Source organism: Schistocerca serialis, chromosome 8 (assembly GCF_023864345.2).
Source record: "Schistocerca serialis cubense isolate TAMUIC-IGC-003099 chromosome 8, iqSchSeri2.2, whole genome shotgun sequence".
NCBI lineage: Eukaryota > Metazoa > Arthropoda > Insecta > Orthoptera > Acrididae > Schistocerca > Schistocerca serialis.
This window is the reverse complement of record NC_064645.1, coordinates 619,778,385-619,797,051: the sequence shown is the minus strand read 5'-3', so window position 1 is coordinate 619,797,051 and position 18,667 is coordinate 619,778,385. Positions and strand designations below refer to the sequence as shown.

General features: G+C 38.4%; 1 protein-coding gene across 1 annotated transcript in view; it reads right to left on the bottom strand.

The window, feature by feature from the left end:
* LOC126416261 (1-phosphatidylinositol 4,5-bisphosphate phosphodiesterase classes I and II) overlaps positions 1–18,667 on the bottom strand; it is a 395,393-nt gene that overhangs the window by 256,113 nt on the left and 120,613 nt on the right. The window contains exon 4 of the mRNA XM_050083891.1: positions 17,371–17,577. Coding sequence (XP_049939848.1) covers positions 17,371–17,577 — 207 coding nt within the window. The remainder of the gene's footprint in view (positions 1–17,370; positions 17,578–18,667) is intronic.

The following is an 18,667-nucleotide window of genomic DNA, read 5'->3' as shown; positions in this document are numbered from 1 at the left end:
GCCAACTGTATGCAACAGGTATGGTCGTAGCACGCAAACGGGTCCGTAACAGGCCCGTCACAGGAGAAGCGGGTGCAGTTCGTGTGTTAGCTGCTGTTGCCATGAACCCACACATGAGTACACGGGACATTGAGAGAGCCAGTGGACTGAGTCAAAGTAGTGTCATGCGCATACTGCATCGTCACCGCTTTCACCCGTTTCATGTGTCGCTACATCAGCAATTACATGGTGATGACTTTAATCATCGAGTGCAATTCTGTCAATGGACATTGACAGAGAATGGGTTGCAGCTCTACCTGTTTACCGATGAAGCGTGTTTCACAAACCACAGGGCAGTGAATCTACGGAACATGCATTAGTGGTCCGTGGATAATCCTCGCTGGCTCAGACAGGTAGAGCGACAGCGACCGTGGACTGTAAATGTATGGTGCGGAATCACTGGCGACCACCTCATTGGTCCTCACTTCATTGCAGAGGCCCAAACAGCTGCAACATACATCGCGTTTCTACAGAATGATCAGCCAACGTCGCTCGAAAATGTCCCACTGGAAACGTGTCGACGTATGTGGTATCAGCATGACGGTGCACCTGCACATTCCGCAATTAACACTAGGCTGACCCTTGACAGGATGTTCGACGGGCGTTTCATAGGACATGGAGGACGCATAAATTGGCCAGCCCGTTCTCCTGATCTTACACCTCTGGACTTCTTTCTGTGGGGTACGTTAAAGGAGAATGTGTACCGTGATGTGCCTACAACCCCAGAGGATATGAAACAACGTATTGTGGCAGCCTGCGGCGACATTACACCGGATGTACTGCGGCGTGTACGACATTCATTACGCCAGAGATTGCAATTGTGTGCAGCAAATGATGGCCACCACATTGAACATCTATTGGCCTGACATGTTGGGACACACTCTATTCCACTCCGTAATTGAAAACGGAAACCACGTGTGTACGTGTACCTCAACCCTCATGGTAATGTACATGTGCGTCAGTGAAAAAGACCAATAAAAAGGTGTTAGCATGTGGACGTAATGTGCTGTTCCAGTCTCTTCTGTACCTAAGGTCCATCACCGTTCCCTTTGGATCCCTACGTAATTCGGTGCTCTCCGATACACACGATCGAACAGCGGAGGAGTGGTACTCAAGCGTCAACATTAGGTTACAATTTCTCCGGATGTAATTAACATTTTACAATGCAACGAACGGTACTGATGGCGTATTTGTTTATATGTTCAGATGTGCTAACAAAGCTAACGGGGCTCCATTTAAAAAATGTAGGTTAGTGTACAAAACATACTTCCGTGCATTTTTTAATGGTTTGTATTAACCAATTACACTAGCCCCTCTCCTCACGTTTGGTCTGTGGAATCGATTCATCAGTATTTGATGTGGTTTACGAAATATATCCAGCGGTAATGTTAGGTGACTCACCCTGTATATATTGTGAGGCTAAAGTGAGGATGAGCTCGAGCAATTACTCTGATTACACGCTTTTGTTCAATGAACACACTTTTACTCAATGATGAGTTACCCCAGAATATGATGCCATACGAAAGCAGAGAATGAAAATAGGCATGGTAAGCTAATTTACTGAGATATATATCACCAAAATTTGCAATGACCCTAACAGCATAAGTAGCTGAACTCAAACGTTTCAGCAGATCTTCAGTGTGTTTTTCCCAGTTCAACCCCTCATCAATGAATACACCTAGAAATTTTGAATATTCTACCTTAGCTACCGATTTCTGATCAAAGTCTGTATTTATTTATGGTGTCATTCAATTTACTGTGTGGAACTGTATATACTGTGTTTTGTCAAAGTTTAATGAGAGCCTATTTGCAGAGAACCACTTAATGATTTTCTGAAAAACATCGTTTACAATTTCATCAGTTAATTCTTGTCTGTTGGGTGTGACAGCTATACTTGTATCATCAGCAAAAAGTACCAGCTTTGCATCTTCATGAATATAGAATGGCAAGTCATTAATACATATTAAGAACAGCAGAGGACCCAAGACCGAACCTTGCGGCACCCCATTCTTGATTGTTCCCCATTTTGAGAAAGCACCAGTTTTATTTATATATTAGAAGGCTAAGTGGCCCATGAAATGAGCACCAAATGAGTACGGATAAACAATCTGTGACAACAGCATCAGATACACAACACAAATCAATGCACACAAAATGGGCACAGAAATAAATTATGAAAATGAAGAAGAAATGCTTCAACATTCAGACTGTTATTACGCACAATAGGTCAGTGGAACCCAGTCTTGCTTTTTATACCACAGGATGGCACTCTGAATTTAGAGAAGGAAGTTTAGGCAACAAATCAGGAATTAATTTGATCTGTAAATGTTAGAGACACACCCATAGTCTAGGAGTGGCGTCTTTGATTATTAATCAAAACATCCTCTGTCCTAGATTCGAACAATGCCACAACTTAAATTCTGAACGAAAATCATCAGCATTGGCAGCTGAAGATTTCTGGCATAAGATGTTACTCTCATTCCGCCAATGGCCCTGTCAAAAAGGGCAGAGAAGCAGACAGAGGTTCAGGACAGTGTCTTGCTCTTGAGTTGGGAAACTGCCCCTAAAGGTGGAAAAACTGGCAATGATCAATGCCATTATAATGCAGAAGGCAATAGAAATAATGTGTACTCACATGACGTCTGGTCCGTAATTGAAAAAGTGTGATGATGATCTCTGTGTTGGCAAAAGATTTCGAAATACCCCATTCTGATCTCTGGAAGGAGTGTGCCAGGAGGAGGGGGATGATGAGAAAAAGACTGAATAACCAATGAAAGGAAAACATTCAACGAATCGAGGTGTGGAATGTCAGAAGTTAGAATGTGGTAGGGAAGCTAAGAAATCTGAAAACGAAAATGCTAAGTCAAAATCTAGGTATAGAGTGGATCAGTGATGGAAAGAAAACAAGGATTCCTGCTCAGAGCAGCAAAGGGTAATATCAACACAGCAGAAAATGTCATAATGGGAGTAGGATTCATTATGAATAGGAAGGTAGGCCAGAGAGTGTGTTACTATGAACAGTTCAGTGAAAGGGTTGTTCTCATCAGAAACAACAGCAAACCAACACCAACAACAATAGTTCAGATATATGTGCCAATATCGTGAGCAGATGATGAGGAGATAGAGAAAGTATATGATGATACTGGTTTCAGTTGCCCGAGACTGCACTCGTGTGTGTGAGTTGCATTTGCATGAGTGTGCGTGTGCCTATGTGTGTCTATTGTAATCAAAGGCCATTGGCCGAAAGCTTTAAGTGTGAAAATCTTTTTGTTGTGCCTATCTGTGACTCAGCAACTCCGCTATATGGTGAGTGGCAACTTTCCATCTCATAATATTGTCAACTAGTAATAGCACATACTCTATGCAAGAATCACAAGAAGAGGATGTATACTTGGAAAAGGCCAGGAGATATTGGAAAATTTCAGTTAGATTACATCATTGTCAAGCAGAGATCCTGAAATCAGACACTGGACTGTACGGTGTAATCAGGATCTCATATAGACTCAGATCACAATTTAGTTGTGCAAAGAAGTTGGAGTTGGGAGTACTAAGAAATGAAGAGACATGCTAGAAGTTCTCTAACACCATAGATACTGCAATAAGGAATAGTTTGGTAGGCTTTCAGCTGAAGAGGAAGTTGGAAAGAAAAACATGGGTACAAAGCAGATATACTTTGGTTGATTGATAAGAGAAGGAAGTATGAAAATGTCCAGGGAAGTTCAGGAATACATAAATACAAGTTCCTTATGAATGAAATAAATGGAAGTGCAGGGAACCTAAGGCAAAATGGCTGCATGGAAAAGGTGAAGAAATCAAAAAAAGAAATGATTGTCACAAGGACTGGAGCAGCGTATAGAAAAGCCAAAACAACCTTCAGTGAAATGAAAAACAAGTGTGGTAACATTAAGAGCACAATGAGAATTCCACATTCAAAAGGAGAAGACTTGTCTTACAATATGATAGAAGAAGAAACAGGAGTCAATGTAGAAGAGATAAGGGATTCAGTTTTAAAGTCAGAATATAAAAGAGCTTTGGAAGACCTAAAATCAAATACTCCATCAGAATTTCTAAAATCATTTGGGTAAGTTGCAACAATACAACTATTCACATTGGTGTGCAGAATGTATGAGTCTTGAACACCATCTGACTTCTGCAAAAATATCATCCACATAATTCTAAAGACTGCAAGAGCTGACAAGTGCAAGAATTACTGTATAATCAGCTTAACAGCTCATGCATCCAAGTTGTAGATATGAATCATATGCAGAAGATTTCATATCTGTAGTAGAATACTACACATGTACCCTGGATAGCATCTAATTATAGACATAAACTAAATGAACTAGTGCTAACTGACAGCCAGACAATCATATTGATCTCCTGGCTATTTAAAAGCACATCCTAATCGAAATGGCACAGACTAAACCCATCGGTCATTCTCATGGCCAGCTGACAACAAAACTGGGACTTTGCCTCAGGATTTGCCAGCTAAATATAGAAGGAATAAGCAGGGCTAAGAGTGATGTGCTGCAAAAGGTTCAATGCAGAAGAAAGGAAAAGAAGACAGGATGTGTTGAATGACGATCAGTTTGGCTTTAGGAAAGCTAAAGGAACCAAAGAGGCAGTTCTGATGATGGAAGAGGTTCAAAATTCTGAGGAAAACAGGGGTAAACTATAGATAGAGATTGGTAATATACAACATGTACAAGAGGGGTTGGGTTGTTTGGGAGAAGAGACCAAACTGTGAGGTCATCGGTCTCATCAGATTAGGGAAGGCCAGGGAAGGAAGTCGGCCGTGCCCTTTCAAAGGAACCATCCTGGCATTTGCCTGGAGCAATTTAGGGAAATCACAGAAAACCTAAATCAGGATGGCCGGACATGGGATTGAACCATCGTCCTCCCGAATGCGAGTCCAGTGTGCTGACCAATGCGCCACCTCGCTCGGTAACATGCACAAGAGCCAAGTGGGAACAATAACCATGGAGGACCAAGAATAAAGTGCAGATTAAAAAGGGTGTAAGACAGGAGTGTAGTCTTTCACCCCCTCTGTCCAGTCTATACATCAAAGATGCAATGATGGAAATAAAAAAAATCTTCAGGAGTAGAATTAAAATCCAGTGTGAAAGGATATCAATGGTAAGATTTGCTGACAGCATTCTTATCCTCAGTGAAAGTGAGGAAGAATTACAGAATCTGCTGAATGGAATGAATAGTCTAATGAGTGTGGAATACGGATTGAGTGTAAATGAAAGAAAGAGGAAAGTAATGAGAAATAACAGAAATGAGAACAGTGAGAAACTTACAATCAGGACTGATGATCATGAAATAGATGAAGTTAAGGAATTCTGCTACCTAGGCTGCAAAATAACCTACGATGGATGGAGCAAGGAGGACATAAAAAACAGACTTGCATTGGCAAAAAGGGTATTCCTGGCCAAGAGAAGTCTACTAATATCAAACATAGACCTTAATCTGAGGAAGAAATTTCCGAGAATTTACATTTGGAACACAGCATTGTATGGTAGTGAAACGTGGATTGTGGGAAAACTGGAACAGAAGAGAATTGCAGCATTTGAGATGTAGTGCCACAGAAGAATGTTGAAAATTAGGAGGATTGATAATGTAAGGAATGAGGAGTTCTCTGAAGAAACAGCGAGGAAAGGAATATATGGAGATCAATGACAAGAAAGAGGGACACAATGGTATGACATCTGTTACATCAGTGAATAACTGCCATGGTACTTGAAGGTGCTGTAGAAGGTAAAAACTGTAGAAACAGACAGAGAATGGAATACATCCACCAAAAACTGAGGACATAGGCTGCAACTGCTCCTCTGAGATGAAGCAGCTAACACAGGAGGGAAGAAGAAGAAGATGAAGAAGGTAAGTTTGCAAAGATATTGCATCATTATGATTTATGTAAGTAGAAATTTTAACACCCAAGTTTTTAATTCATTTCAAGTAATTGCATCATAATGTTGTTTTATTGACTAAACAGATACATTTAGAACACATACTGAGTTTGTTTCTATCATGTTATGGCATACATCACATTTTAAACAGTAGTTTACAATAACTTCATAGAAAAAGATAAGAATTTAGATTGTTTTCAACTATGATTAACCAATGGTAGCTTTCCATGAAAATATTTTAAAATATTCAACATGCAATACGATGTGTGAGAATTGTAAGGATAAACGTGGTAATTCACTGAAATAATTAGCTACCCAGTGTCTGTACACCAAAGCACAATTTTTACACTGAAATTCTGAGGTACCCAGTTTTGTGACCTTTAATACCAAGAATTAAATTGTTCACTATAGTCTGTCAAAAAGATATAACTAGGCAGGGTAATCTGCACCTGTGCTTATCTTAGGAAATTGATAACAAAAAAGCAAGCTACATGGATTTCAACTATTATCTGTGCTCCATCAAACCATAATTAGAAACTAAACCACTTGTGGGTTGCCAAAAGAAAGCAATAGTGATAAATAATAAGCACCATTAGACCCTTGTTATTTCGTGTTGTAGGAAAAATAAATATCTTGCACCCACTCCCTTTTTTTTCAGTGTTACTTGTAGGACTGTGTACAATTAGTGATTAAATTAACTGCCTCCTATTCTTCTTCTATTTTTACTGAATGTTTTGCTTTAAGTCTACTGTATTATAAACTGAATTATTATCCATATGCTTGCACAAAACAAATTTAAATTATTCCCTGAACTCTATCTGTTCAGGGTTGTTTAGCTCCTCATATGTTGCAATAGCTTATGATTTGGAAGATGTCATTAGGCTTATAAAAGCATGACACTTTTTGACAATGAAAATATGGCTCATGTAAATCATTTGGAATGTGTCAACTGCTTTACAAAAATATAATACATTTCTTCAGCACAAAAGTAGTTCTACACAAGAATTGGCTTCATCTACATTTAAAATTAGTAACTTAGTCTACTCATCAATCTAAGGGCAGCAAGGAATTGTTAAGCAAAAAGGATTTCGATTTGTTTCTAAAACCAATATCATTTTCAATCAGTATCTGCAATTTAAAATGATGATAGTCACCTAATTCAATGGTTTCAAACTTTACTTCCTTCAATGCAAGAACAAAGTTACATTAGTGGCAGCCACTTTTGTTCCCATTATTATATTTATAAATGTTTCAATCATTTTAAAACTGTGGCCTACCCTTAAAAACACACACACACACACACACACACACACACACACACACATACATATATGTCTTGTGGGGCTGTTCTCTATACGCCTAGTCTTAGTTTAACAAGTGCCAATTTGAGGTGTCAGAATGTGTAGCAGATATTATTCTTGAATCTACACCTACATCTGCACACTCTGAAAGCCACTGTATATTGATTAAACTTACCGTAACAAATCTAGCGGCTTGCCTCTGTATTGCTTTGAAGTCTTAATTTTGATCCAACCTGTTGGGAATCCCAAATACTCGAGCAGTACTAAAGAATGGGTTGCAAAAGTTTTCTATATGTGGTCTCCTTTATGGATGAACCACACTTTCCTAAAACTCTGCCAACAAACTGAAGTCAAGCATTTGTCTTTCCTTCTACAGTCCTTACATGCTCATTCCATTTCATACTGCTTTGCAACGTTACGTCGAGGTATGTACTCAGCCTGACTGTATTAAGTAACAGATTAGTGATCCTATAGTTGAACATTAGGGGATTGTTTTACCTACTCTTTTGCATAAACTTTTTTTTAGTTTGTTGTCATTCATCACACCAATTAGAAATTTTATAGAAGTCATATTGTATCCTAGTACAGTCACTCAATGACAACAGATTCCCGTACACCATAGCATCATCAGCAAACAATTGCAGATTGCTGCTCACTCTGTCTGTAAGATCATTTATGTATATAGAAAAAAGTCTGGTTGAAACACTTCATGTGTTAACAGCATTAAGAGAAAAGTTAACCAGCTTAAATCACATTTACAGAGATTTGCCTCAGTTTAATAATAGCTATTTATATCATAGTAAATTTAATGGAAAACTGATTTCTTTTAGAAAGGAAAAGGGACCAGAATTTGTACTATGACATTACAACAGCATCCATAGTAGCAAGAACTTCTAACTATATGGTTCAATTTTTTTTCTGTGCTTAATTTTAAACACTAACCTTTGTTCTGTACTTTCCTGAAACTACAAAGATTTTCACAAAAATAAAATGGCTATAAAGCTAATTAGTTTTCTGCTTCAGAGTTTTTCTGACCTCGATTTTCATCTTCATACAGTATGCCGTATGGTCTAGGTGCAATAGTTTTGTGAAGCAGTGGTACATTGCATTTTCAATTCAACTATTAAGGGCCCGTTACAGTTCTATCATCAAGCATTATATTCTTTAACAAGAATTATTCCCAAAATAACTGAACCGAAACATTATTTCCAATTAGATCACATAAAAAGTATTCTGCACAAATGTGTGATCAACAGTGAGGAGAGAGGATACTGATGTACAAGTTATAGCATAAGTAATAAAATGATAACACGAAAGTGCTTTTATTTGTAGAGACTAGTCACTTTTAAAGCAAACACTGTGTAGTGATTAGATATTGTTAATGCTTTTTTACTGAGGTGATTCTATTACATTGTCCTTGGCTTTGTGGCGCACTATAGACAGAATGGCTGAAACTTCATGTTGCATTACTTCCCTTAGTCAGTGAGTAGTTTCAGGATGACAAGCAAAGTGCATGAGAGAGAGAGAGAGAGAGAGAGAGAGAGTCACAATTCTCCTAATCAGGTGAGGTGGGTGTGACTGACTTATTTTACTCTTCCAAGAAAGCAAATGACTGAGGAGAACTTTTCTTAGAACTGAGAGGGAATAAGTGTGGGATTCAGTTACGATGTATTGAAACTGCACAGTATCATCTAACCCATTGAACTCAATCTACTGAACTCTGTGGTATGTCATAACAGGGATCCAAAGTCACTTTTACTAGCAAGCACATTCTTACTTGAAAAAATACATATCCATGTACAGAAATTAAAATGAATACACCAGTGAGACACAGACCATGTAACAGATATGTGATAATGTTCACAATGCTTACCTGCACTTAATACAGAAAATGTTATTTGTTTATAGTGCCCCTCAGTCTGCAGAGTGTCCCTCTGTCTTGTTATTTATAATGCACAGCAGAAGCCCCTCCCCTTGTTCTCTCTCATATCTGCCTTCTCATGAATACACCACCTTTTTTTTTTATTTGATTATTCCTTCTCTATTTTCTCAATTAACAATATGATAGTCATACCATAACAAGTAAATTATTTCTACCATGTCTATGTAATATGCAGACACAATGTGGCTTGCAAGCTGCATGCAGCTCTTGTGTGAATTTAATGTGGTTTTTCTCAACTATATGTGGCTGTACACGCACAACCTTGTCTTCTTGTATGCATCAGTTAGTAGTCACTCTATAAGTGAATAATAATATAAGTGAGTGTGGCTTCAGCTGTCAGAAGCTGCAGACACGTGTGTGTGTGAGTCGCGTTTGCGTGCACGCGCGCGTGCATGTGTGTCTGTTGTCTATTTTTGACAAAGGCCTTGATGGCCAAGAACTTATACTGTGACAGTCTTTTTGTTGTGCCTATCTGCGACTCAGTATCTCTGCTATATGATGAGTAGCAACTTCCCTTTTCATATTATTGTTACATTCCACCCTGGATTTTCCATTGCGTGATATAAGTGAATAATGTAATTCTTACTCTCCATGCAGGAAAAATGTTTATGTGAAACTGTGTTTATTGTTGGTGCCCTAACCATTACAATGCTATCTAAGACACACAAATATCAAGAACAGGATAAAGTGTTGAGTAAGGAAAGCAATAAGATTTTGTTTTTATGTAGAGAGACAGTAAAGCAACGTGTCCCAAGTGTAAAATGGTCTTGTCACAATTCAATGTCAGTAATCTGAAACTTTGTCCATGACACTAAGCAGACTGGTTTCAGTGTAGACTTTGCTACTTGTTCTCTGTTAAGGAAAGCTAAACTGACATAACTAAAGGAAAAACTTCAAAGTCACAGTAGAAATATGTGCATGTTTATACAGGAAGCAGATTTAATGACTGCAGCTGGTTTTGTCTTGACTGTTAATATTGCAAAATAAAAGAAAGAAGAAAAATACCCACTGACAAAAGTATGTGCCATTACACTGATCTCAATTTTTGAGATCATTTGTGTATGTGAAGCACCGTAGTCAATACTCATGGTCATAAATGTAAATGTTGGTCTGAACAAACTGACAAATATTTAAATGCACTTGTGTGAACTGCCCTCACCAATTATCAGGCTTCAAACAGCACACAACAAAGATGAGTATGTGAATATGTACATCACAAAAGTAATTTCTTATTTCTTGTTGTGTACTGAAATTCTGTTCAAGGATGTTAGTTTTAAAATAAACATTTCAAAAAATATTTTTTCTTTACAGAAATAAAAATATTTATTCATAAATGTTAACTATTTGCCTTTATGCAATAGGGTTCTTGTATAATTGTTTCCATAAGTTTGCAGCTGCCAACAGGTAAGGTTAGTGACACCCTTTCTATACATTCAGAGTAACCAATTAGTCAGTTTAAGTGAAACACAACATTTTAATGTATGTAAGTGAACAAACACAATTTTTATATGTTTCATAAGGGTGGAGTGTGTGTGTTTTTTCTTTCTTTCCCTATTTTTACGCTGTAAGTACAACAAGTGTGAATACTCAGAATACTTACAAAACCACAAAGAAAGTATGTACAAATATTTCTACTTCTAATTGATGTATTTACCATACAATATAATATCATAAGAACAGATAAAAATGGTATAATTTGTTGTAAAGGCTGCACAAGATTTTCTTCATGGTCATCTGTAAACCTTGCTTCTGTAAGGGCTCATATTTCAATACAAATGTCCATTACGAGTGAATGTTATTCCTCCTATTGAAATTGTTTAATGTGTTTTGGATGTGTGTGGCTTCTCTTTACAAACAAAGTAGAAATTTAGTCACGATAGCTATAGTTTTGTTCTGCAAGAAATTAAATTACACTGAAACCATTGTATCAATATATGAGAAGGAATGTTGCTACTCACCATACAGCAGAGATGCTGAGTTGCAGATAGGCACAACAAAAAGACTTCACAATTAAAACATTCAGCCATTAAGGCCTACATCAACAATAGACACACATAAGCGCACGCGACCCCCCACCCCCCAAACACACACACACACAAACACACATACAAATGCAGTCTCAGCAACTGAAACCATACTGCTAGCCACAGCACAAGTGCGTGATGGGAGTGGTGACTGGGTGGGGGCAAGGAGGAACCTGGGGCAAGAAGGGGGAAGGGATAGTATGGTGGAGGGTGGTGGTGGACAGTGAAGTGCTGCAGGTTAGATGGAGGGGTGGGATGGGGGGGGGGGGGGGGGGAGAAGTAGTGAAAAAAGTGAGAAATAAAAAGACTGGGTGTGATTGTGGAATGACGGCTTTGTAGTGCTGGAATGGGAACAGGGAAGGGGCTGGGTAGGTGAGGACAGTGACTAACGAAGAAGGTTGATGCAAGGAGGATTACGATAATGTAGGATGTATTGCAGGGAAAGTTCACACCTGTGCAATTCGGGAAAGCACAGGCTGTGAAGCAGTCACTGAAATGAAGGATATCATGTTTGGCAACGTGTACAGCAGCAGGGTGGTCTACTTGTTACATGACCACACTTTGTCAGTGGCTATTCATGTGGACAGACAACTTGTTGGTTGTCGTGCCTACACAGAATGCAGCACAATGGGTGTAGCTTAGCTTGTAGACCACATGACTGGTTTCACAGGTAGCCCTGCCTTTGATGGGATAGGTGATGTTAGTGACCGGACTAGAGTAGGTGGTGGTGGGATGATGTATGGGACAGGTCTTGCATCTAGGTCTACTACAGGGATATGAGTCATGAGTGGGAGCAGGGGTTGTGTAAGGATGGACAAGTATATTGGGTGGATTCGGTGGTCGGCGGAATACCACTGTGGGAGGGATGGGAAGGATAGTGGGCATGACACGTCATGGCCATTGTCGATCAGATGGCACTCAGGAAGCCTGTCAGAACACCCTCCAGTTTGACTCTGTAGGCAGTAATTGTGCTGAGTTTAGAAGTGAACAGTGTTTGCAACATTCTCTTTGGGGTACTCCGCTGAAGAGTATGTACTCTTGAACAACTTCAGCCATTTGAATGGGGTCGCACTGCAGATCCGCAGGAAGCTGGATGGATGTATCAACAGACTGTTGCACATGTTGGGCACAGTGTATCAGTGGTGTGTTGCTACTTTCTTTAGTGGTCTGTGAAATATTCCCACATCCACAGGCAGGTTCTTGACATCCACATACTACACACACATTTCACAGCTGACGCACTGTGCGAGCAGTAACTGCTGGCTGAGGATGGTCCAGGGAAGAAATCTGGGCACATGTAGCTGCTGTGTAACTAAGGGCCATTGGGAACAGTCTGCTTGAGCAGGACTAAGATCATGTTTGCCTCTGGCCATGCAAAGCAACACATCCAAGCATGGCTACCCTGGTGTCATGAAAGAGTTGACTGGAGAACGGACTGGCACTATGTTGTCTTCAAAGATGACATGAAGTATGCGAGTGATGGCCATACAGTTGTATAGTGTAGATCTGGTGAACAACCGATACCAGAGCGCATTTGTCCGTGACACACAGATTCCACTCCATGCTTCATGGTGTGGGAGATCATCAGTCACGGCTAGCAATCACATTTGGTGTTTCTTTGACAGGATGTGCTTATTCAGCAGGACAGTGCACAACCACATATGGCCACTGTGATTGCAATGTGCTCTTCGTAGTGTACAATACCTTTTTTGGAGGAAAACATGCCAGTATTCTTTCCGAGACACTATATCTACTGTATTCTTCTAAACTTCAAACCTTAGGTATGTACCTGCTGTGATAGCCATCTCCTCCTCAGTCTTCCTCGACTTCCCCTGCAGGTACGTATCGTAACATTTTGAGAGGCAGACGCTGATTACGTATTCTGTTAATGTTGTTACTATATTTCGTATTATAGATTTTATTTCCTAATCTGTATATGTTCAATTACTTTCTAATTCTGTCTAACCTACTACATTCTTTCATCATTCTATGAAATCTCACTACTAAATTCTTGTTGTTATTTACAACACAACTCACTTCCATTAAACAATTTAATAGCCTGATCTTCTAAAATTTCACTCACATCTATGAATTCTGCTAGTTTCTTCTCGGCATCATTAACTGTAACTCACATGTAATGTGATGACTCAGGTAATAGAAACATCTAATATGTCCTAATAGTTTATAAGCAACACCTGTTTTAGCTCTCACATGGTCCTTTCCTGTAAAAACAATAATTTTTGTTTCCCCTGTTGATATATCTAGGTTATATTCTTCACATATACTGTACAATAAGCAAATTCCTTTTGTAGATCATCCTTTTGTTATGATATAAGAGCACTTGTGGATTCCAATATGACACAAACATTTCGATTTAACGCTATATCTGTGGTCCATGTTTCAATTTCACTTCAAATTTGGCCTCGTGAGGTTCAAGGTTGAACTAGTGTGCCTGCCCCAATTCAGGTTTTGAATTCTCATATTGTGTTGTCCAGTCATATTAAAATTTATGAGTAATACATTACGTTCTTGTGTAACTTCTTTCTTGTTCGATACATGCTGTGTTAAGCAATCACTTACAGATAAGAAGATGTAAATGATTTACAGAGTACCTTTTGAATACAACTGGTAACTATTCATACAGGTTTTCATTTCTGACAGAATGACAAAGCTATGTCTCGGTTCAGCTGTATTCTCTCTTGGTTCCGTGTAGTGAATTTAAATCTACTGTCCAGATGGTTCATTTTTCCCTTGTGCCTATCTGTCAGTCTTTTAAGAACTTTACTTAATATATCACACTAGATATTGTAGCATGTAGCTGACAGTGATTTTCCTGTTATACCTACAATTTAAATTTACTATTCTTTTTAATAAGTTGCTTCAAGAAATGATTCAAATCTCTCAAGAAATATGAGGTGCAACACAAATATTACCAGAATATATGTGCAGCTTGTGAAGTCTATTTAGTATGAGGAAATGCCACCAGGTGGTATCTCATACATCTTTTTTGCGGCAGTGCCTCATGTGGCTTTGAGCCAAACGGTCGCATTTAGTTTTTACACACATTTCCCTTTGTCGTGTGTTGTGTGCCTTGAGAAATTGATGAAGGCAGATGTCCAGGAGCAACGTGTGTGCATAAACTTTAGTTTCAGATTTTGAAAAACTGCTGCAGAAACACAGAACATGTTGAGCCAAGTATTTGGAGAAATGACTCAGTTTTCAGTCTAAATTTGACTGGTTTAAACATTTTCAAGAGGGCAGAACATCGCCTGATGATGATTCCTATTCAGGAGAACCATCTACTAGCATTACACCTGAAGATGTTGCTGATGTTCGAAATACGGTGCTGGAAGATCATAGGAATCATAGGACAGTCTTCTGGGACAAGTCAGAAGATTGTGCCCAATGAATTGCACATGCTATGACTAGCTGCAAAGTTTGTGAAGCGAATTCTCAGCAATGAGCAGAAACAGCAACACACACAAGTCTGCAGAGAACTTAAAGGAAGGCTTGAAAGTGAATCGGACTTTCTTTTGAAAGTTATTACTGGTATGAAAGCTGGATTTTGGTACAATCCTGAAACCAAGCCGCGGTCATCACATGATAGTGTCCATCGCCACCTTGTTGCAAGAAAGCCCAGTAAGTGAAGAGTAATGTGAATTCCATGCTCATCTGATTCTACGACATGCAAAGAATTGTCCACAAGGAGTTTGTCCTCCTTTGCCAGTCTGTTAGTGCAGTTCTATAGTGATTTCCTCAGGCAGTTGGGGAAGGAAGTAAGAATAAAGCATCCAGAAAAGAGATGCAGAGGCAGTTGTTTCCTCCATAATGACAATGCAAGATCCCACACTGCACTGACCATCCATCAGTTTCTGTCAAAAAATAAAATGACATTTTCACCTGACCTGGTACCGAGTGACACTTTTTATTCTCCAGAATGAAACTCAAGTTAAAAAGACATAGATTTCACACAGTTAAGGAGATTCAAGTAGAACCACAAGTGGTACTAAACTGTCTCCAGAAAACGCATTCCATGGAGATTTTAGTTCATGGAAAAACTGCTGGGAGCATTGTACACAGATCCAAGGGAACTGCTTGGAAAGTGATGGGAATGATAAGATCTGTATGAAGTACAACTGGTGTATTTTAGGAACTTTTGGGTAGCACCTTGTAGATTAAATGTAATATTGGTATCTGGTTCTTTTTAATTTACTTCTGAATTGTTTACAAAATAATGTATCCTTGTGTTTATTATAAACCTGAATGATTTTCATCAGTATTTGTTAGCTGTACCTGAACAGAATGTTCATCATGATTAGAGAATGTATTTAATGCAGGTTACATATCTGCTTGCTTTATTTTGTAATAGAAAAGTTATTTAAGTTACTGTATAACAGCCACAAAATTGTGTGTATCTCATTTTGACTAGCTTATGTCTGAGCTGTGTGATGTATAGTCACCTCCTAGCCATGAGAGGTTAACTAAGCAAGACTGTATAAAATAACCAAATGGTAACCTGATGATGGATACAAAAAAAACCCAAAGCACACCGTAACTGAACAATTAGATTTTAATGACACACTTTGTTGTACTTATTTATTTTCAGTAAAAATATTTGACTTCTGAACTGTCAAGGGACCATAAATGATGTGTAAAAAATCATTGATGGTTACAATGCATGTTTTTATAAGATTTGTGTAAAAAGCTTCTTCAGAGGTTCCTACAGTCTGTGGACAGCAATGTTTTTGAAGTGCTATTGACTGTTGTAAGATTTCTGTCCAAAAGCTCTGTAGAATTATTAGCATTCTGTTCCATTTTTTTATCAGCAACATTTAGTTCATGGATTGTACACAAATTATTATATTGTTGTGCTTATTGAGAGATTTCTTTACTTTAAATCCATAAAACTCAATGTCAAGTCACGCTTTCCAGAATGTGCAGCTGAGAACACATGCAACTTTCTTCAATCTTTAAATAAAAGGACAAAACTGCACTGGAAAAATTCTTAAGAAATGCAGTGCAGCAACAGTATTTAATAATCCACCACGAAATATTGGTTTTTACAGGACTGATCTAGTTGTAACAGAGGGACAACAATAATAGTGTCCATAGAGGTCTAACCACAAAATGAACTTTCAAGGAAATAATAAATTTTGTATAACTGAATGTCATATAACAAATGTACCAAAATTTATAAAATTTTCTATAACATATAACCTGATTATGGCTGTATAGCTGAAATAGGCCTATAGTTCAAATAAAAAAATAATGTCTATAGCACCATAATGGGTCATACAAAATTTATTATGTCTTTGAAAGACATTTATTATGCAGCAGGCCCAGATGATTACAAAATGAACTGTTCTATGAAATTTTGGGAACACTGTTGAATGTCAGTAACTTCATGTCACAGCTTTCCATAGCAGTAAGTTCTCCTGAAATTTCACAGGATGTTCTACAGGCTGGGAAAATTTTAAATATCAGAAAATGAAAGCTTATTTAGACCAATTCAATAAGTCTGCCACAGTCACTCAAATATGAAAACTGAATAAATTACTAGTAACTTTAACCCTAAATTGTTCAGAGAATTCAGAAACATGTAAAAACACTACCACAATATCAACTGGAATGAAGAAAGGAAATAATAATGCTCTATAAAATATGGATAACAGTACTAAAAAGCAGGTACATGCAGCAGTCCAGCAGTCTACTATTGGGACATAATTAAAGCAAATAAAAAAGCAAACCATGATGTTGCAAGTAACAATTGTAGCACTAAGTGTGTGCCTGGAAAGTTGAATTTGGAATATGCTGGAAAATGTGGAAGCAAAACATAAGGAAGCAGTATGTTATTCTGGTCTGTGCAAAGTACAAATAATATTTCTTTTCTTTTGAAAAAAACTTTACTGACATGCAAAATGTAAATAAGCATTTCTGCACAAAATTTCAGGCATGAACTCAACCCCAACATGTATTCAGTTCACTTTTAATAAAATCACTGTCTTACAGAATTCACCAGAAAAATTGTTATAGCATGTCACATAAATTCTGATTCTCTTAGGTTACATTTTTATTTATGTTACACCATTTCTTAAATATCTTCCCAAATACAGAATACATAATATAGTATTATTGTATTACCCAAAACTTACTTGTGCAATGTCTTTCTTTGTGCAACAAAAATTAATATATGTAAGATTAACAAAATCAGAACCATAACATATGGTAACAGTCTTTTCTTCTAAAGTGTCTTGCGACCCCATTGTAACAATCTGCTTCAGCTTAGAGTCTTTAGGAATTTTAGCATATTTTCCAGTTCTCGCATCTCTAATAGAAGTAATGTCCAGCATGTCCATTTCCTGTTTAAAAATAAAGAGTGTCAGTATTTTCTGCAACAGCTAGCATTTGAAACAAAGAAAGAAGTTATTAAGCTTCCACACAGCCATCAAATATAACAGAAACAAGGTTAAGTAAGACACTAAAAATAATTCATATCACAAAATGGCATAACACACACAATTAGAGACAGACAGAGAGAGAGAGAGAGAGAGAGAGAGAGAGAGAGAGAGAGAGAGAGAGAGAGAGAGAGAGAGAGAGTGAGAAGGGGGAGGAGGAAACAAAGGGAGGGGGTGTCAGGGTGAGAGGGGGGAAGAGGAGGGGGAGTTGGAATATCTCTGTGTACCAGTCCCTCCAAAGAGGGCTGCTGCTTCTGCCCTGTGAGCTGTTCTGGCAACTGCCTGGTCTCAGTCACCTCATACACTTTTCTGGTCTTCACTGTTAACTCTGACAAGAGTTGCTTACAATGAATCACTAGTGGGAACACTTTTTTAAAGTAGTTACTCCTCCATCACTAACCCCTTTATTGTGACTTGTGACTAGCAGAGCCCAGCCTCCTCAGAGAAGAACCACCACAGCAAACAAACAATAGAAAGTTGTATTTGGTAAATTAACAGACCATAAACATCTTTCCTGATTTGTCTGAGTACTATGAATCTGCAGATTGACTGTATGACAAGGGTATTCTTGCCCATAATAATAATAATGAACATCACGCCAATTTTGCCCTTATGTTCTATTTTAGGAGGTCTTTGTCTAGCTTGAGTGTGGAATGAGTGAGTGTGAAAATGTTGGCACTAAACATTTCTTTCTGAAGGTCTCTGCCCAATGTGAGTGTGGAGGGAGTGTTGTCTCTGCTGAGCCAGAGAGTGTACGCACTGTGCGAGTGGCTTCTCGATAGACATCAGGAGCAGGTGCCAGCTGGCGGTGATTGTGGAGCTGGAAGTTGTATTGTAACGTGGCTAGTAAAGTGAAGATTTGAACACTAACCCCTCATATTGCATGTTTATGACTTGTGAAGGTTGACACAAGCTGTATTAACATCTGTGCCACTCCATGTAGAATGCAGGGCAGTTATAATGACAGCTGCCTTGCAAGAACCCTCAAAGTGGT